Source organism: Psammomys obesus, unplaced genomic scaffold (assembly GCF_907164565.1).
Source record: "Psammomys obesus unplaced genomic scaffold, mPsaObe1.curated_primary_1811, whole genome shotgun sequence".
In the NCBI taxonomy this organism is placed as follows: domain Eukaryota; kingdom Metazoa; phylum Chordata; class Mammalia; order Rodentia; family Muridae; genus Psammomys; species Psammomys obesus.
Window position 1 is genome coordinate 7,699,678 of NW_026592510.1, and position 20,620 is coordinate 7,720,297.

Below are 20,620 nucleotides of genomic sequence, written 5' to 3' on the forward strand. Positions count from 1 at the left end.
ATAGGTGATAGGGGCTGTGGTGAACACGGCAACAGTTTTAAAAAGAAGCGGCTTATATTGTCCTCTGGGGACACTCTCTAGCTGATGGAGCTTAGAACCAAGTTCTGGGCACTGGCAGAAGCCAAGATCCCTCGGACCTTGGTTAGACAAGCCACTTCACCTGGAGTTTTAACTTCACCAGTTAAAGCCTGCCTGCTTGGGTGGCAGGAGTGACCGAGGGTCTGTGTAATGTAAACTCCTGCCTTAGTTTGATTCTGTTCACAACTGTACTCCAGGGATTGCCTTCTACTTCAGTACCCTAGGGCAGATATGTCTGTCCACCGTCAAAGTGGCAGGGTTGCCAGTTGAATATTGCAGCTGGGTATCTGGATTGTCTCAGGAAAACCAGCAGCCCCACCCCCCCACCTCCTCAGCTCAGCATCTTCTAGGGCCTTGAGTCCAGGCCCTTCCAAGGAGCCAACCAGCCATGCGCGTAGTAAATGTCCAGCCTGGAATTTGCCAGGCAAAGTGGTACTGGTGCTGTAAAAGGTGCCTGTTCAACAGAACAAACACGGTAACTTCAGGGTTAGTGGGACTCCCTCTCCTCTCTTTTTAAGGTAGACTTTTAGGATAAGGACTGTGCAGCCTACATTTTAAAATCCGAATGGGGCTAACCGGTCAGTTGCTGTTTCCATAGAAACCACAGTCACTTTGACTCTGGGATGCCAGGTTGACTGCAGAACTTTCAGGAACCCCTTTTTCTCATTGGTATTTTTAAATCACGTTATGTGCGTGCGCATGGGTAGGTCAAGGGACAGCCTGCAGGGGTCAGTTCTCTTCTTTCATCATGTGGCTCCTGTGGAGTCAAAGTCAAGATAGCCAAACTTGGTGTCACACACCTTTAACTGCTGAGCCACCTTACTGTGACTGTCATGGATGTGGCTCTGCTCACCTTTCCTGGGAACACACAGCACAGACCAGCAAGTCCTCCCCTCATTGGAAGGGGCCCTGCCAAGCTCTGATGTTGACTTTTGTTCTTTCCCTTTGCGGTAGGTGGGAATCTGCCGTCCTGGAGACTTTGGGTCTGATGTCTCTCACCTAAATCTTCACAAGACCTTCTGCATTCCCCATGGAGGAGGTGGCCCTGGCATGGGGCCCATCGGAGTGTGAGTTGTGGGGTGCTGGCTTCAGGATTCTTTTGAAAGCAGGATGGCCCCAAACTTGTGTTTTGTTTTTGTTTTTGTTTTTGTTTTCCCATCAGTCATCACGTATCAATACCTTCATATCTAGTGCACTTCCAACAACTGGATTCAGGGCTGGGCAAGGCGTGCTTTTAGAGTGGCTCCAAAGAAAAGTGTGATTTTCTTAGTAGCCACGGCATTCACTGGGTTCCAGAGCATGCTTGTTAACGGTACTGAGCAGGGAGCTTTACTGAAGTATGAGGTCTCAGAACTGGAATGGCAGCACCTGTAAGTGTCTTGGATTTGAACCTAGATTCTAAGAGCTTTTTTATTTATTTTTTGTTTATTTATTTATTGCTCTTTTCCTTTAAAAAAAATAGTTAACGATAATATTGAGAGTGAATTGGATGGAAGGCACTGGACTTCTCGAAGCTTTGATTTTCATTACATCTGTGCTAACTAGGGAGGAAACAAACTTTATTACTAGCAATAATCGGGTGAGCTCACCATTTACTGAAGGAATGTTTCTTAGCCGTTGATAGCTTTCTCATTATAGTGAGAACAGCCTTCTGTGGTGGTGGTCGGGCGGGCCAGTGGTCAGGGTTGCTGGAAACCTGGCTTCCTTGCTTTTTCTTTTGTTTTGTATTATGTACGGCTAACGAGTGTCCCAGGTGGTTCAGAGAGTGTGTAGTGGGGTCTGTATTCGTGTGTTAGCCTCCAAGTGGAAGGCCGAGGGGCACCATCTCCTCAGTGGCCTTCTCTGCTCAGTGGATAGCTTAGGCGGACATGCAGGTAGCTCTGAGGATCCTCCACCACAGTTCTTGGAAGCTGTTAGGTGGTAGGGAAGGAAGGAGGGAGGGAGGGAAGAAGGAAAGAAGGCAGGCAGGAAGGGATGGAGGTCCCTTCCTTGTTGTCTGTTCCCTAGAAGTGTCAGCTCTCTACCACCAACAGCTGTCCTCCACCAAGAACAGCGCTCCCAGAGAACTCGGCCATTTGGCTCAATTGTATTATTTTTTGCATCATTTCAATGTGTCCTTTCAAACCAATACAGGAAGAAACACCTCGCTCCCTTTCTGCCCAGTCATCCCATTGTTTCCGTAAAGCCGAATGAGGACAGCTGGCCTGTGGGGACCGTCAGTGCAGCACCGTGGGGTTCCAGCTCCATCTTGCCCATTTCGTGGGCTTACATTAAGGTGAGGTTTGTGAAACTGGGTTTCTGTGGAGAGGCGGGACTTGAGACTCTCTTAGAGGGGCTAAAAAAATAAAGGAATGTGTGATTGGAGGTGGGAGTCAGTGAACGCTGCGATGGCCGGCGTCCCTGCCAAAGCTGGCGTGGAAGAAACCTTCTAGAAGGCCAGCTAGAATTGTCTCATCTGTTCCTTTGGGCTCTCGTGATGGGTTTACATTTTTCCAGACACACTTAAGTTCTATGAATCATGTGAATGTTCTGGCCGCGTCATTTGGTTTCCTGTCGGATTCAGATGGCTCCGCATAAGCAAAAAGCAGTGGGAGAGGTCATTATGACACTTTGCTGAGGTCCTGGGGTGAGCATTTCTTGGCAGCCTGGAGGATGAGACGAGAAGAGGCAGGAATTTGTTTGGGGTGATTTCAGAAGCACTGCACTTGGGACTTGGGGAACTTTGTTTTAGGGGTAATTGAGCTTTGTCGGAGAATAGGCTTGTTCCCCCTTTGTCCTTCGCCACAGAAACGCTCAAGGCAGAGTTGATTTTAATCAGCTTTTGTTCAGACTGGCCTGCCCACCTCCTACAATGTCAGATCTGTGGTTAGGCACTCTTGGTTGGTCACTAATTAGAGCAGCCTTTCCAAACCAACGGCCTTTGTTAAAGGAAGGGTGGCCGCTGGCAAGACAAAAGCCCAAACTCAGCTATAGAAATTGTGCCGGGTAACTGTGGAGCTGGCCTTCTTTGAATGTGGTGGCATTTATCTTCTTTTTTTTTTTTTTAAGCTTATTATTTTCTATTTTGAGACACAGTCTCCATATATATATATATATATATATATATATATATATAATCACTAGTTTGGGAGTCTCTCATATCAGCCTCCCAACTGTGGGACTCTAGGCAAGGATGGGTTGCCCTGGCTGGCTGCTATTTATGATTCCTTTTTAATTCATGTTTTGAGGCTTTGTTTATTGTATGTGTATGGGTGTTTTGCCTGCATGTATGTCTTGCCTGTTGGGTATATCAGATTGGAATTACAGATCAGTATGAACCACCTTGTGGGTCTTGGAAACGGAACAAGGGTCCTTTGAAAGAGCTGCCAGTGTTCTTAACTGCTGAGCCATCTCTCCAGCCCCTATGATTCCCCCCCCCTTTCTCGGTTTCATTTTGTTTTTGAGACATTAAAGACATGCATTAAAGGCTGTCTTTGAGCTCCTAATCCAGCTGCCTCTGCCTCCTGAGTGCTGGCTTTACCAGCATGCATGCTTCATTTGTGATTCTTAATGAAAAGTTTATTGGAAGCAAAAGCAACAGTTCTGTACCCTGGAGTCTTGAAGCTGACTCTGAAAAGTCATGCCAGTCGTTTTGCAAATTAGGAGGAACAAAAACAACAAGAATGAAAATCTCCGCAAACAACCAAATCCCCAGCTCCCTTTGATCTGTGGATCCTGTAAATATGGACTATTTGTACAAACATATTTGGGCTGGAGATGGCTTCTTACATATAAAAAGTAAAGCCCCATAAGGCTGTTTTGGCCATCTGCCTAGAACACCAAACACAGCATGATTTTTAAAACTAAATAAGCAGTGTTTATCCAAGCCTTCTCTTATTTCAGGCTGTTAATTCTATAGATACTAGGCGGAGCCTCTCCCTAGTCCTCTGCACTCCATTGTGGATGCTTTCTAAGGATAATTTCTCCCTAAAGCCCATAAGCCCTCTGCGCCCCTTCCTGCTACTTTCACTGCCTGTTCTCACTAGCAAGTGCTTTGGTCTCATCCCAGTGAGAATAAAATCCCCCTGATGTGGGCTTGTGCTTAAAGCCATCAGCATTTAGAGAATGGTGCTCGGTGACTCCATCATGTAGGAAGGCAGGCAGCAGATGGCTGGACCAAGTCCATGTCAAAGTAAAGACTTAGATCATGAGGTCCTACTCCCTGTTGCTATGGTGACTCCCAGATGACACTCACATGTCTTTCCCACAATTTTAAGTTCTCTCATTTGACACATTCCCCCTTTCCCTTCACAGACCCAACCTCCATTCATTTACTCCTTTTCAAGCTTATGGTAAAGCTTAGCTTTTACATTACGAAGCCAACTTTGACTAACCTGGGGCCACTGGACTTCGTACCACTTGTCTTATTCAGTTACATATTTGGATGTGAGTTCCCTTGGCCACAAACACTGGTGTAATCTTGATTTTAAACGCTTTGCTGTTGATGACTTTTACCCTGTATGACAGCAGGGACTCACCACCAGAATAGGAAAAGATTGAACCTGGCAGTTGGCATACATGAACATGAATAATGTTTGTTCCTCATCGTGGACGATGGAAAGACAAACTGCACAAATTGATCTGATGGATTTTGACCAAGAGCTCATCAGATCCCTCAAAATTCTCATTACAGCTCAAATTCACAGGACACGAGAAATAAACATTACAACACTTCTAGAACGGCTCTCTTTCCTCTTTGGTGTGATGTGCAGTCAAATGGGCCCTGCTTTCAGCTTTGTTACAATGACACCCCCCCCCCAAAAAAAAAACAAACAAAAGTAAAAGTAGTGCTTAAAGAAATAAAATTCTTCCAAGCATGGGGCAGACTGACAGATCTCCTTCCTGGAATTTTCCATTCCTTTTCAATCTGAAGTGATGGTGAGCTGGTGAACTCCTTTGAATGAATTCATCCAGGGGCATCTGCTTAGTGTCTTGACCTTTCACCTCACCCATTCGCTGGTTGATGGCTCTTTTTTCTTTTTGTTGCAGATGATGGGAGGAAAGGGCCTCAAAGAGGCCACAGAAATCGCTATTTTAAATGCCAACTACATGGCCAAGCGTTTAGAAAAACACTACCGAGTCCTTTTTAGGGGTGCAAGAGGCAAGTATCAACTCTTTTATCTTCGTTTTCTTTCTTTTGTGGGGGAGGGGTGGTTCCTATATCCAACCCATGCTTGACGTACATGTAATTTTGCAAGGTGGGAGGAATACTTTGATTTCTTAGACTATGAAAAGGGAAGTGTAGAACTCTTGGAACTATAGCCAACTTACTCACTACTGTGTGCAAAGCTATCCCATCCTAAGTCTGCACAGCCTAGTTCAGCAAGGGGCCTACACCACAGAGAGAGATGCTCACAGAAAACTCAAGAGCTGATCATTTACAGGGTGTTGTAGGGGTGTCTGAGAGAGTTGAGCCACTCAGAGCAGGCAGTGTCAGGGGGAGTAGTTTCATAAGGGAAGCAGTTCCTTAATATGAGCAAACATAACCAGGAGCCAGCCAAGCAAGGAAGAGTTTCCTGGAGGGTGTGCTTGATTTGAAGTAAGGTAGGAGAAGAGGGGGCCAGTGAGATGAGGTTAAAAAGAGAGCTTGGTGCCTTGAAGGTCTTAGAAGAATCTAGACTTAACTCCTGAGCCAGACCATCGCCTTTAAGGGTTTCCCAACTTGAGGAGTGACACGGTTAGATTCATTAAAAGGCTGAAGGCGATTAAGGCCGTGAGATGGATAGGTTCCCGGAAGTGTGATCAGCTGGACAGTGACTCATTAATATGGTGTGTTAGGTAAGCATTTAGGCTTACATTAGAGGTACTGGTGGGCAGAACAAGACCAACCCAGAAGCGATAGGAGGTGATGGAAGTAAGAACCAGGCAGGGGGACAGAGAGATGGCTTAGCGGTTAAAAGGACTTATTTATTGCTCTTCCAGAGGACCTGAGCTAGGTTCCCAGCACCCATGACAGGCAGCTTACAGCCACCTGTAATTCCAGTTAGTTCCAGGTGACCCAGTGCCCTCTTCTGGCCCCTGAGGGCACCTGCATAGGTGTAGCACATGCTGTATATAAGTATGTATAGAAATAATTAAAAAAAAAAAAAAAAAAGAACCAGGGAGATACCCAGCCTGGCTACTTCAGTCACGGAAGAAGAGACGGATAGAATATTGAGAAGGGTGGTCCATGGTGCCTGCTTGGGCTCTTGGTTCATCCAGCCCTAGCAGAGTCTACATCTCCATTGCTTACAATCCCTAATTCAAAGGCGGTTCTGACCTTGTCAATATGGATCCAAGGGAATACTTGAGGGGGCCTGAAAATAAAAAGAGCTAAATAACCAGAATCCCTGGGTAGGAAGCTCTCGGGAGAGTGGGGAAGAAGGTTGTGAGGTCTCCAAGCAACACAGCAAAATGCGTCTGCAGTTACTAATTAATTCAGATACAGCTCCCGCGCTGTGAAGTCTCTCCTGATGGGCATTTGCTTCAGTGATTAGCTTGAATATTTATGTGGTGTGCTTATATAGGTGATGTGTGTTGTTCAGAAGCCTGGGAAATTAAAAAAAAAAAAAGCACGAAAGAAAATTGGGATGATACTTGCATCGATCAGCCAGATAAAGCTAACATTTAATATCTTATTGTATCTCTCTTAGAGAACTAAGCTGGTGTCACAGATGCAGTTTTTTGCATCTGAGTGTGGGAGGGTGTGCACAGGAAGAGATGTACTCATCCTTAGGAGCTCCTGCGGAAGCCAGAGGTCGATAGAAGGATGCCTTCCTTACTAGCTTGCCCACCTTATTTTTTGAGACAGGGTCTCCCCTGAACCTGGAGCTGACCATCTCAGAGATCAGCTAGACTGGTTGACAGCAAGTTTCTGTCCACCTACACACACGCACGCATGCACGCACGCACGCACGCACGCACGCACGCACGCACATGCACACACACGCGCGCTGCCACCGCCTCCTTCATCCAATGTCTTTTCATATGGTTGCTCAGACTCTCTCCCTCCCCTCTGTCTCTTCCACACACACACACACACACACACACACACACACACACACACACGTCTTTTTGTGGTGGCTCAGATTCCAAACCTCATCCTCTCTCTCTCCCTCCCCTGCTCCTCACATGCACACAGGTATGCGCTGCCATCTAATGTTTTGTGTGTCATTCCTTGGTCTTCCTCCTTGTGTAGCACACATTTTACCCACGGGGTCATCTGCACAACCCCACAAATAGCATCATCCTATTTTCATGAGTCTATCGTTCCATCTCAGTTGTTTGCGTTGTAACGTTGGTATAAGAACAACCCCTTATAGTAGTTTTTTTTTTTTTTTTCTAAGAAAAGATGCCGACTATTTCTTTTTTTTTTTTTTAGATAACTCACAGAGAGGGTAGGGATGCTTCTTACACATGTGTCCTCAATTATCTCAAGAGTCGCTGTGCCAGTTATTTTATGGGAATAGACTGAAAAACAACAAAAGCTAATTGCTAATTTCATGGATGAATGATATTGTCGTTTTAATTTACAATACTTAGGTTTTTCTTTGATTTCTCTAGTTAGTGATTTAGTTGTCGGTGGAAGCACCAGTCTTTGAACCTTGGGCTTCATGTTTGCTAGGCACGTATCCTACTGACGAGCTGACCCAGGCCTTAATTTTTTATATTATTTATTATTTAACTTTCGGTGGCCTTACTAAGATTAAATTAACATACCTTTTAATACAATTTGCTCATTCAAGCTTCACAGTTCAGCGATTTTCTAATATGTTCACCGATTGCAAAGTACAGTTTTTAAAAGCAGGAATTAAAGTGACTTAAACTGAATGGGGGGGTGGGCACCCATGAGAGAAGGTCCCAGGTCACCATGCACTTAGCATTTAAGTGGTGACTTTGGGCACAGAGCCTCATGCCGTCCTGCGGGACTTAGAGTACAAAAAGATGGATGAAATTTCCACTTGTTTTGACATTTTACCCCAGAATTAAATTGCAAGTAGCATTTCTCATCCCAAGCTGAAATGGGTTGGTGATTGTAGACTTGATTACTCAATCCAAAAGTTTGTCAAACCAAACATTGACTCATGCTGGTCTGCTAAATGCATACGTTACACAATTTCAAATCCCATATTTTGGGGTCTGAAAACTCAGCGCTGCGGTACCTTCTGGGAACTCAAAGTACCGATGTTTTCAATAATCACGTTGTGTTCTAATGTGTCCAAAAGCACTATTAGAAGACTGATGCTCATCTTAATCATATTTGCCAGTGCTAACTCAGATGCTGGAATCACAGATGCCTCTGAGGCAATGATTTTAATGAACTCCAGGCTTGCCATCTTGAGCTGGTGCTCTGAGACCTGAATAGTAACTACACAGTCTAGGCTAGCGGCTGTTTGAACAAACAAGGGCGTGACAGGCAAGAGATAGGTAGAGAAGCTGCAGGCGTATTCTGCTACAATGAAGAGAAAAAGGAATTACTTTTAGGCAGGATTATTGTTTTGTTGGTAGTGTTGGCCAGTCTCTTTTGTTAGATGTTTTCGTTTTTCTCTTTTCAGGTTTGGGTTTTTTTTTGGTTTGTTTGGTTTTGCTTTTGATAGAGGGTCTCACTGTGTCGCCCAAGCAGACCCGAATTTGTGAGTGAGCCATCTTTCCCAGTTCTGGGATTACAGGCACGTGGCCCCACCACACCCGGAAATGTCAGTAGATACGTAAGAGAAGGAATTTTCAAATTTAACATGTCTCTCGTCTTTTGGGCTAAGTTCACAGTGTGTTCTGAAGGGCGTTCCTGTCAGTAGACTCTGCCGGCATCTTGTTTTACTAATTTTTCTATATGCCTTTCATCTTGGGCAAACCCATTGCTGCTGTGCTGTGGATCCCTGTCCCCCAAGAGGTTTCCAGGTGGCCCTTCCTTTGAACCGAGAGCAGGGGCCTCATCGGCTGGTACATGCTGTGATCAGGGGCCCAGCAGTGCCTGACGTCATTCCCAGGAAAAAGCTGGGAGTTTTTTGTTTTGTTTTGATTTTGTCTCAGGTTACCACAGAGCTGGGAGGCTCTTTGATTACTCACCCAAGCTTTACATGATTTACTTGGTTCCAGCGTTCTGAAGCTGTCTCTCTAAGAACCTCTGTATTCTCCAGAGGAGCTTGGAGAATCCCACCTTACACAGCACGACCCCACTGTCTGTTAGGGCTTCTGTCTCTGCGAAGAGACACCATGACCACGACAGCTCTTAATAAGGAAAATATTTAATTGGAGCTTGCTCACCATTTCAGGGGTTTAGTCCGTCTGTCTAAATCATGGCGGGGAACATGGCAGCCTGCAGGCAGACAGAGCTGAGAGTTCTGCATCCTGATTCACAGATGGCAGGAAGAGAGACAGTGTGCCTGGGACCTCAGGGCCCACCTCTGGTGACACGCTTCCCCCAACAAGGCCACACCTCCTCATGGTGCCAGCCTATGAGCCTATGGCGGCCATATTCATTCAAGCCACCACACCCATACTGTTCAAGACAATCACCACACGAGCCAGGCCACTTCATTTGGTGTTCCTATTGTCTCACCCTCTTCACTTTTTTAATATGGCATTTTTATTAATTCTTAGAGCATTTCATACATGCAGATACAACGCATTTTGATCATATTCACTCCTAACTCCTCCTCCTCCCCTAGATCTACCCTCACCTTTCTACCTCCTCCCCACCGCTTGGGTCCTTCTTTTTTTTTCCTTTTCTTTTCTAACACGTTACCCAAAGAGTCCAGTTTATCCAGGTTATGGGTGTAGTGCTGGACAATCTTATGTGGTCCATGTACCAGGGGCCATATCCTCAGAACTGACCCTCGCCAGAAGCTGTGGACTGTCAGGAGAGCCTAGGCTAGGAATGTTGACCGCCTTGACCTTCTGCAGGTCTGTGCAGGCATTCGAGGCTGCTGCGGGTTTGTCACGGTCCTGTCAGGTGTGGGCAACACCATTGTTTCAAAAGCTCCCCACGACCAGAGGCTCTTCCAATCTTCCCACCCCCTCCTCTTGCTGTTTCCTGTTCCTCCAAGTTGGCGTCTCTGTCCTGGTTATGCCTCCAGGAAGCAGCTGCTGTTCCAGATTGCCCCAGTTTACCATATGCCACGGCAGGCCTGTACATCTTTCTCTTAGAAGCTGCAAGCTCGGAAGAACATTGTGAGGTCCTACCTCTGATAGCCACCGAAGCTGGAATGCTATCTCTTAGGGGGCTCTTAGAGAGAGGGATGCTCTTTGGATGAGAATGTACACTGAGAAAATAACATCTGAACCTCATTTTTGGAATGGAGCTCTTCCCAAAACCACTTGTCTGTGGTGGCCCTGCAGACAGAACCTAGGGTTTAGAGGTGCTGCGTCGACTTGGTTAGATGGACTTCCAGCTATTGCCACTGGATCTCCATTTGCAAGATTCTCCTCTAAGCCTGCCAATGAATGACTCCTCTTTTGCTGACAGCATACATTTCCAGCCTCAGGCTAGCCACATGCCCTTCAGAACAGCAAACATCACTAGCTGTCTTTAGGCCTGGAATAGCAGCCACAGGCTCAGAGGAGAAAGGGCAGAGGCCGACACTGGCCTCTAGGCATCCTGAAATTAGGTGTTGGAGGTCTCAAGGATTTTTGTGATTTCTTTTTTCCCCTCTTCTCAAGCCTTCTAATGGTTATTCTGTTGGGCACATTTTTTTCTGAGATTAATTACCTAGAAATTACCCTTCTAGTTTTGAGTTATTCTTAACCAGTTTCTTTCTCGTCATTGTTAGAAAGCATACTTTAAAAACAGGCAGCTTTGGTGTATTTATTCTCACACTGTCACATTCGTGTTTTCAGATGAAAGCGTTTATTTGTTATAAAAAAATAATGGTGGTTCAGGCGGCCGTTAGGGGTGGTTAGTGACTGCGGTTAGTTTTGAAGGCTGGTGGTTTATCAGTGGATTCACTGGCTGAGAGTCAGTAAAGTGGGTTATTTGGCTTGGTTTGATCTGGTGTGCATGCTTCTGTGCTGCATATGTGTGCCGTGGGCATGCACATGCCAGAGCAGGCCTCCCTTTGCCTTGAGATGGCGTCTCATTGTTAGAAGCTCACTGAGCTAGGCTGGGTGGCATGTGAGAGTTTTGGGTACCATATATCTCTCTCCTCTTAACCCTCCTCCCCTCACTGCTGGAGGATTCAGGCACACATTGCCATGTCCAGATTTTACATGGATGTTGGGGACTTGAACCCAGATCCTAATAGAGTAAGTATTCTTAACCTCCTGTCCATCTTCCTAGGCTGGTTAAAAACAAGTATGGAAACTTATAGGCGGGCCATAGCATTTGGGAAGCAGCTCTCAAGAATGCTGATTGAAGCTGACTTACTTTCACTGGCTTATTCTTTTAAAGATTTTCCTTATGTTATGTTTAATTATGTACATATGTATATGTCTGGGTATGGGTTTTGCACATGAATGCTGTGCCGCCAGAGGCCAGAAGAGGGTGACAGATCCTCTGGAGGTGGAGTTACAGACGGCTGTGAGCTGTCTGCCATGAGTGCTATGAACCAAACTCAGGTCCTCTGGAAGAACAGGAAATGCTCTTAACTGCTTAGCCATCTCTCCAGCCCCATCTCTAGTTCATTCTGATGGTTGGGTCCTCAAAGCTGAAAACAGAAAAGCATTCTGAGATCTGGCCTCTGACAGCCACCAAGTCTAAATGCTGTGTCTTAGAGGGCTCTGAGGGAAAGGGATGCTTTTCCGATGGCTCTAGAAGGCATCGGATCAAGGTGAATTGACCCCCACAGATTTCAGTCGCATTGTTTCTACATGGACTGTTTGACAGTGCCTCCTTCTCCAGTTCTTTTTTCTTTTCTTTTTCGGATTTTGTTGGGAGACGAAGTCTTGATCTACAGCCTTAAATGTGTGATCCTCCTGCCTCTGTCTAGTGTTAGGGTTCCAAGTGGGCACCACCTCGTCTGGCTGACAGGGCTTATTTCCAATTCTTGGTCTGCAGCATGACATTAAACCTTTGAGACTTCTTTGAAGAACCACATTAAATTCTGCATGTGTCCTGTGAATATATTGATTGGCCTGAACCATCGATGCAGAGGATGGAGTTATTTAACCTTCAAAGTAAAGGGGCTGAATTCATCAGTGAATCTTTAGCTTTAAAAAGAATTTGTATAAAAGGATCAGGATTGCCTTCAACTGCTGCAAGTAGATTTTAAGTCTTCAGAATAGAAATTCCAGATCTCTCCTGCTAAATGTTCCAGTAATGCCCATCCCCCAACTTCCTTCATCCATTATCAGGCTCTCAGGTGTGCAGTGAACAAATCAGACAAATGTGTGAGAGAGTAAATGAGGTCTTCACTGCCAACTGTAACCTTATCAAGCTTTCTTAGCTTCTTAGTCCCCATGGAGCTGTGTAATGAGCTGAACTGTTGAGATATTCACATGAGTGAAACAAGCCGAGACTCACCTTCAACTGACACCGTGTTCTTGAACAGGGTTTGTGGCTCATGAATTTATTTTGGACACAAGGCCCTTCAAAAAATCTGCCAATATTGAGGCTGTGGATGTTGCCAAGAGGCTCCAGGATTATGGTAAGTGATTATGGTAAGTGTTTTTCAACACCCACACAATTGTTCCTATAGGCTGTGAACCTGTGTCTTAGAAGCACATGCACTCAGGTACATGACTAGATAATGTATCCAAGAACTGCATGCCCTGGTCCCAACTGGCCATGACTCATCCTCCATCCAGGAAGTGCCTGGGCCTCTCATTAAGATGCATCAATAAAACTGCTTAAAAATGTCTAACGTATGTTTCTTCTTAAAACAAGTGATTAAGGAGCTAGGGAGGTGGCTCGGGGGTTAAAAGCATCTTTTGCCCTTGCAGAGGACCTGGGTTCAATTCCCAGCATGCGTCACCTGTGTGGTAGCCCCCATCCAACCCCAGAGTTAGGTACCTCCCTTCCTGAGTTAGGGTCAAGATCCAAGAATCTATTTTTAGAATAGCAGGTGGCTGATTCCAGGTGCGGGAGCCACTCAGCAGAATATGGATTAAATTTGTTCACATAAAGGCGTTGAGGACAGATCTTAATGGATAATGAGATGAGTTTATGCTTTAAAGAACAAAACAACTCCTTGCTGGTTAGGTGGCACAGATGTGTGCTTTTTGCAAAGCCCATTAAGTGGTTTAGCTAAGATCTTTGCATTTTACTGCAAGGTGTACTATAAAATGCATGCATATTGAGTTCTTTCACTGATGGACATTCTGAACCGCCTACAAAATAAAGTGTTCCGATGGTTGCAGTGTTATTCGAATTACATAAAAAATAAGATGGGGCTGGCAGTATGGCTTAGTGGCTAAAGACATGTGCTGCCAAGCCTGACTTCTGTCTCTGGGACTCACAAGGTGGAATGAGAGCTAACTCCCAAAAGACTGCCAATATATAAACACACATCTGCAAAATACATGAAAACAAATTTTAAAAATAAGATGGATGGATGGATGGATGGATGGATGGATGGATGGATGGGTGGATGAATAGATGATGAAGCAGACATCAATGAAGGATCTCTAAGGGCTACGTGGGTACCTTGCTACAAGTGCTTTCAAATCACCCATGTACTTGAACATTTTATTAAAATAATGTTGGGAAGCTGGAAGGTTAAGGCATTGCACTCTGTGGAATGATGAGACCTGCCAGAATGTGGGAACCTCTGTTCTCTGGAGCAAGATTAGCTGGGAGGGGCTTCAGCTGGGGATATTGTGCTTCATCTTAAAACAGTGTCGGAGATGGGATAGGGAGACAGATTGCCGGAAGTCTACATGAGCACAAATAAGGGCCTAGGTCCAATTTCTAGTATTACACACCAAAAATGGTGCATAGATTTGTATGAGGAATGACGGGCGGGTGAGTACTTTGCTTTTGAAAACTTACACAGAGGCTTCAGGTGTGATTGGTTACACTGTGTTCAAGAAGGGGCAAAGGTTCACACATGCTGATTCAGCCTCAGCTTCTTCACAAGGTAAATGGGAACAGTGACATTTGCTTGCTTCCTCATTAAATCTGGATTTGACATTACAACATCCCATCATAAGAAGGGGGTTTTGGTTTTTGGTTGTTCTGTTTTTCCTTCTGAGGTGCTGTGATTGGAATCTCAGGCCTCGTGGATGCTAAGCAGCTGGGTGTCAGCCTCAGTCTAGAAAGATTCTAAAACATGAAGTGAAATGGAAACCCCACTCTAATTTTTTCCTGAAAGCCTGTTGACACACACACACACACACACACTCTCTCTCTCTCTCTCTCTCTCTCTCTACTTGTCGTTGTAAAATGCCATATTAGGAAACTACACATTTGCCAACTTTGATTTGTGCCTGTTCTTCTGGTCTCCCTTTGTAGGATTTCATGCCCCTACCATGTCCTGGCCTGTGGCAGGGACTCTCATGATTGAGCCCACCGAGTCAGAGGACAAAGCAGAGCTCGACAGATTCTGTGACGCCATGATCAGCATCCGGCAAGAGATTGCTGACATAGAGGAGGGCCGCATTGACCCAAGGGTCAACCCCCTGAAGGTATACAACATACCAGAGAATTGAAAATGGTAACTGGAAGCTGCGCATGGTGGCACACACTTTTAATCCCAGCACTCGGGGACAGAGGCAGGCGGATCTCTGTGAGTTTGAGGCCAGCCTGGTGTACAGAGAGAGTCCAGGTCAGCCAAGGTTATACAGAGAAGCCCTGTCTTGAAAAACCAGAGAGAACATAAGAAAGAGAGAAAATGGTCCCTAGGGAGTGTGCTGACCCTTCCAGAGCTCTCTCTGATGATTAAATTACTGCCCAGAATGAGGCAATTATGGGAAACGCAGCAAGCAGTTTCTATCTTCTTGAATGGCAGTGGTGGTTACTTGGTTGTAGCGGTGACTTGGATGGAGTTGGGCTGTAACGGCTGTGGACTCCCAACGGAGGAAGATTGGCTTCCTAGCTGGAAAACTCTTATCATTCAGCTGGATACACTGTATCAGACTGTCCCAGACCTGCTTCACTCACTCCTTCTTGAGCTCTCCATATAAACACGGTTCTTACTGGCATAACAACCACAGACCAATTTAACTGCTGTTTGATTCGGCCTGAGAATTTCGCAGCGCCTTATGGCCCATGTGGAGAAAAAGTTCAACATTTCCCCAACCTCTTGCAAAACGCGTTATTTTTGGAGTGGTGTGTTCCCGGTTCATTGTAAACAATCAGGGGACAACTTGAGAATACTCCGTGGACAGCGGTTGCATCTTCCTGGCTATGAGCCAGAGAATGAGATGCTGAGGCAGGCTCAGAGCCCCGTCTGGAGGTGCTTTGTGGAGCTACTAAAAGCCCTTGCTTGAAATACTGCATCAAAGGGAGGACCCCTCCTACTGTGAGGCTGTGCCGTTAGGTGTGACAGCTCACGCTCGGTGTTGCTGTGTGCACGGTGTATAAACAGTGGAAACTCGAGTCACCAGATTCAGGGGGAGTGGCCATCACTAGGGTGGAGATAGGTGGAGATGGACGGAGGGACAGGTGGGCAGCGTCACCCGTGCCAGCTGCTTCACTTTCAAAGGTGAAGCAAGCATGGTTTTTAGAGAAAAACAAATGCTCAACTTGCCCTTTGGTGGTAAATTATTATCCAACTTTTCTACTGTTTGACACAGGTCCTCATAAAAATGTCACTGACCCTCCCCCCCCCACCTCTAGTTTAAGCAAAAGAGCAGCTTCCTGTCTGTGAGCTTTGTTTGGGATGAGGTGTGGGACAAAGCAGCATACTATTTTTTTCTTTATTTTCTTCATTATTATTATTTACAATTTATTCACTTTGTATCCCAGTTGTAGCCCCCTCCCTTATCTCCTCCTGGTCCTACCCTGCCCCCTTCCTCTCCTATCCCTCTTTCCTAGGGGAGAAGAGACAATCTCTGACATGAACTCAGTTGCCTGCTCCTTGATCACTTCTCCCTGGTGGGGCGACCTAGCTAGCCCACAGAGGAAGAGGATCCAGGCCGTCCTGACAGGACCTGATAGGCTAGGGTCAGACAGTAGGGGAGGAGGACTTCGCCTGTCAGCACACTATTTTAACCTGACCCTCTGCCACCATTTCTCTGTCCAGATGTCTCCACACTCCCTGACCTGTGTCACATCCTCCCACTGGGATCGACCATATTCCAGAGAGGTAGCGGCATTTCCCCTGGTAAGTCCTGAGCTGAACTTGGCTAACCAAGATGTTATTGTAGCCAATGCTGCCCGTCAAGGGTTTCCCACCTACAGTCTCATTATAAAAAGTGGGTCTGGGATGGCCCACTGACGTGGAGATGAAGATGAGGAACAAGCGGAAGACTCAGACCTTGAGAGCCATCTGAGCTCATTCAGAGTGTCAGTCACAGGCCTGGGAGCCCCCAGGGACAGGGTGTCAGCACTGAGCAGCAGCCCGGGTCCAATGGATCAGCATGCTCTCTACGGAATCCAGCGGGAGGTGGACTGTAGTGTGATCTGAATAAAGATTTATTACTTGTGTGTGTGCGGCAGGGGGTAGGGTTGTGGATGAGTTTACATGTGTGCTGCATACAGAAGGCCCCGGGGGTGAGGACATCAGATTCACTTGGCCCTGGGTTTCAGGTGGTTTGTGAGCTGCCGTGGGGGTACTGGAACTGAACCCAGGCCCTCTGCAAGAGCTGTAAGTGCTCTTGACCAACGAGCCGTCTCTCCGGGCCCTTCCTTTCCTTTTTGATTCTTATATGCAGAAGGCATCTTCTAGTCCCAGAGGCATAGAGACTCCAAAGTTGAAACTGTGAAAAGTGTGGTTTGTAATACTTGGGCCAGTGCTGCCTTGGGTTGTAGGAATACCAATCACTGCCTCACCATTCCCCAAAGGGCTCGGACCATCCCAGAACTTCTATCTTGTCCTTTTCAGCCCTTCGTGAAACCAGAGAACAAATTCTGGCCAACCATTGCTCGGATCGACGACATCTATGGAGACCAGCACCTGGTCTGCACCTGCCCACCCATGGGGGTCTACGAGTCTCCATTTTCCGAACAGAAAAGGGCCTCCTCTTAGTCCTGTCTCCCCCCACCCCCAGCCCCAACTCAAAGGACTGATTTGATGGCCCTTTCTGGAGCATTTGATAAGGACATTTGCTCTCCTGCACGTGGCTCACTCAGGAGTTTCGTATGCTGTCTATTTCTGTAATCTTTCAAGGTAATGTAAGCACAGTTAGCATGGTGAGCGGCTGCTGCCAGCTGCCAGGCGGTTGCTGTTCACGTTGCCTTGACTGGGAGCCATTTAGTTTTCCAAATAGAAAATCTGGGGTGTGCTAGGAAATTTTAACTTTTTAATTCAGGAAGTTTGCAGAGGTCAGAGCCTATGCTGGAGATTCAATAGACATTCTTTCTGTTCCAAATAAGCCCCTGTGGACTGTGCCCTCTGAGGGAAATCCCAGGGCAAATGTTTACATTTTGTATACATTGAAGAATTCTTCTCACTAATGTGCCTGATCTGTCACAGCATTTCCGAGTGGTTTCCTTCCAATGCGTGGGTTTTTTTTTTTTTATCTGCTTTTGTTAGTGTTCTAATAAAACTGAATTTGAATAATGCCGTCCCATTTTATTTTTATACCCATGATGCCCCGGACTCCTCAGAGGGAACTGAAGGGCAGTGAGAACACTCAACCCAACAGCTATCTTTACATGATCACTCTTGCTTTTGATTGGCTAAGGACAGTCTATGCAGCCTGTTTACCAGAGAAGGTCTCTCTAGCTCTTTTCATCACAGGCCACGTGCAACTTGACCCCAACTTACAGAAGTGCAGTTTCTTACGGAAGGCTCACTTAGCAGTGCGCCCGGAGGTAACAAGCCAAAGGCTCACAGGTCCTTTGTGGGGAGGGGGCAAGACTTGAGTGAACACAGAAGGGGTGGATGAAGTCTTAAGTAAATTGTGTTATTGACAAGGACCAGTGCCTGAGGCTCGTGGGAAGTGGCAAAGCCTTACCCATGTCAAGCTCAAAATTGGCAAAGAGTTCTTGGTTCTTGTGCTGGCATGTGTGTATAGAAAGTAGCAGTCACAGCTTCCCTCTCCTGGATGACTGCAACCTGATACTGTTCCCTACAAAGACCTACTGAGACAAACCAACTCCTTCTCGTGCTGAGCATGACAAAGTTGCTGAAATTCCAAGTTTTTATGCAGTTAGTGCCACCTCATCCGCACAAGCGTGGCCCACCCAATCCCAGACACACCCAATCCAGCTGTGTCTGTCCATATGTCTGTCCTTTCTTCATTCCCTTGTCACCTCAGTTAGGTTTAGAGGACCAAGCTGTTCTGGATGCAGCAATCCTTCAAAGATGCTCTTCAGTATCTTTTGCATACAGTCCATACACCTTATGACTTTAAGATGGCTGCTCTATATTGAGGCATCTTATATGCCAGCTAGACAAGAAAAGGGGTGGGTGGTGGGGACAAAAAGCAAAAGGCAGATCCCATCTTCTCTTGAAAAGCTTTCCAAACAGTTCCACTCAATAAGTTCTGATTACTTTTTAGCAAGACCCTTAACTGCTAACTACGGAGCATTCTATCTGGGCATGCTGGGTGTCCAAGATGAAATGTTTATTAACTTAAGAAACGGAAAAGATGAGTTTGAGGTGGGCAGCTAGCCTACCTGCCACAAATAAGTCATCCCCAAAGTGGCAATGACTTGTGATGCTCTTACCTCACAGTTACAAGGTATGGTGGTGACGCTCTTTACCTGGTTTTACCATCCTTCAGGTGGATCACCCCAACAATTTACTCCATCACTCAGCTTAATGCTTCATGCTAGTGACCTGAACAGAAGGTTTGTGTGCTCTTGTGAATTCTCTGCCAGAGTCCATATCATCTCACACATAAAAAGCATATAGAAAAACTTGTTTTAGCCTAACCAAAGCAATGGAGTCCCTGGTTCTCTTTTCCTCCACTAATAATTTAAATAATAGCTATTGAGCACTTTTTAGGTAGTGAGTATCTAAACAATCACACTTGACCCTAGCAAACTACGCAGAGATTCCGGAGGTCACACACACACTTGGTCACGGGGAAAGGCAGAATTTGAACCTAGCTTTAGTGCCTAACAGCCAAATGGGAGTCTAGGCTACCATAGCAACAGCAGACCTGAAGAGCCTGCCTTTGCTGAGCGGGAAACCATTTTCTGAGCGTGGGCGAGCATCTGAACACAGCAGTCCCTTCCGTGGAAGCACCAGCATGTGAAAAATAAACGGAACCAACAGCTGTGTTCTACTTCGCTAAAGTGCTTGCAGATGGTTGCTAAGGTCATTTTTCCCCAGCCAGCTATCTGTATTTGTCTTCAGAATGTAGCAAGTAGCCATTCATCCTGCATTGTCATACCTCTCCTATGTTTACCTCATGCTAGGCTGGTCCTCCTCCACCTCTGGGTCTTGGCCTGTAGGGGATTTCCCACCTGGAACACTGCCCCAATCCCACAATATTTTGCTTGGCTCCTGTTTGCTTCCCATATCTCAGCACCTTCTAAAGGTCTTCCTCGAATCCCTGAGAAATGGGAGACTTTATCTTCCATCTTCCCGCCGCTTGTTCCTTCCTTTTTAAAAAAAGGTGTTTGTTAATTATTCGGTTGTCTTTCTGCTTCACAGAGCAAGTGAGAACAGGACTGTATCTCAGTCCTCACTGGATTCCTAGCGTTGAGTGAGGGCTTCCTATGCTGTGTTCACTTAGAACTAACATCTTGTGAATTAAGGGATGATCCTGAGTCATGCTCATGGAAACCAGCACTTGCAGCATCTGCTGTGAACAGCTCTTTTTAAGTTAGGCACAGAAACACCAAGCCTTGAAGAAAGCCTCTGGCTTTGTGTAGGATACGCCCCTAATTAAAACCAGTTTTGCTTATTCTGGTAAAACACATATCCTAATGTCCAGCCCTGCAGCTATTTTTAGCGGTACAATAGAGCTGCATTAAGGACAAAGTTGTCTAAATGTGCCTTTGAGCAGTTTTAGACTAGGAGTCTATGAAAGGCCTGTGCCTGTGTCCTATGAACTGGGAGTCCTCTGTCTCCTCATGCCCTGGGCTCCAGTACCATCTAGGAATGGTCCTCATCTGGCAGGATACAAGTACTCTGGCTCATAATGCAAACAATGAAATCCATATGCCTTGGAAACATCCAAGATCCAATATCTGGCCCAATGCCATGCAGACTGTCAAAAGTGCTGACATTTTGCTTTCCATAAAGCTTGTCTTGGGTGGCCTTTACACCCAGAAAGGGACACTAATCCTGTATTTGGCCAAGAAACCATTTATTTGTTATTGAATATATCATATCCCTCTTCCAGGTAAACCACTGGAACACTAGGTCTTCAACGGATGGGTCTTTAAAGGTTAAATTTTTGTCCTGTGTTGATTTGTGAGGTGGCGTGGGGTGGGATGGTGCTGGAGTCCTGGGGATCTAGCTGAAGGCCTTCCTTGCACATTCTAGGCAAGCCCTCTAACTTCTGAACTACATGGCCAGCCCTTCAAGGT

At 46.0% G+C, this 20,620-nt stretch overlaps 1 protein-coding gene across 1 annotated transcript in view; it reads left to right on the forward strand.

The window, feature by feature from the left end:
- Nucleotides 1-17,687, forward strand: part of Gldc (glycine decarboxylase) — an 83,367-nt gene extending 65,680 nt beyond the window's left edge. The window contains exons 19-25 of the mRNA XM_055613857.1: nt 1,033-1,145; nt 2,212-2,353; nt 5,107-5,218; nt 12,582-12,677; nt 14,483-14,655; nt 16,215-16,295; nt 17,016-17,687. Of these exons, the coding sequence (XP_055469832.1) occupies nt 1,033-1,145; nt 2,212-2,353; nt 5,107-5,218; nt 12,582-12,677; nt 14,483-14,655; nt 16,215-16,295; nt 17,016-17,159 (861 nt within the window). The 3' untranslated portion in view covers nt 17,160-17,687. The remainder of the gene's footprint in view (nt 1-1,032; nt 1,146-2,211; nt 2,354-5,106; nt 5,219-12,581; nt 12,678-14,482; nt 14,656-16,214; nt 16,296-17,015) is intronic.
- The last annotated feature ends 2,933 nt before the right edge of the window (nt 17,688-20,620 follow it).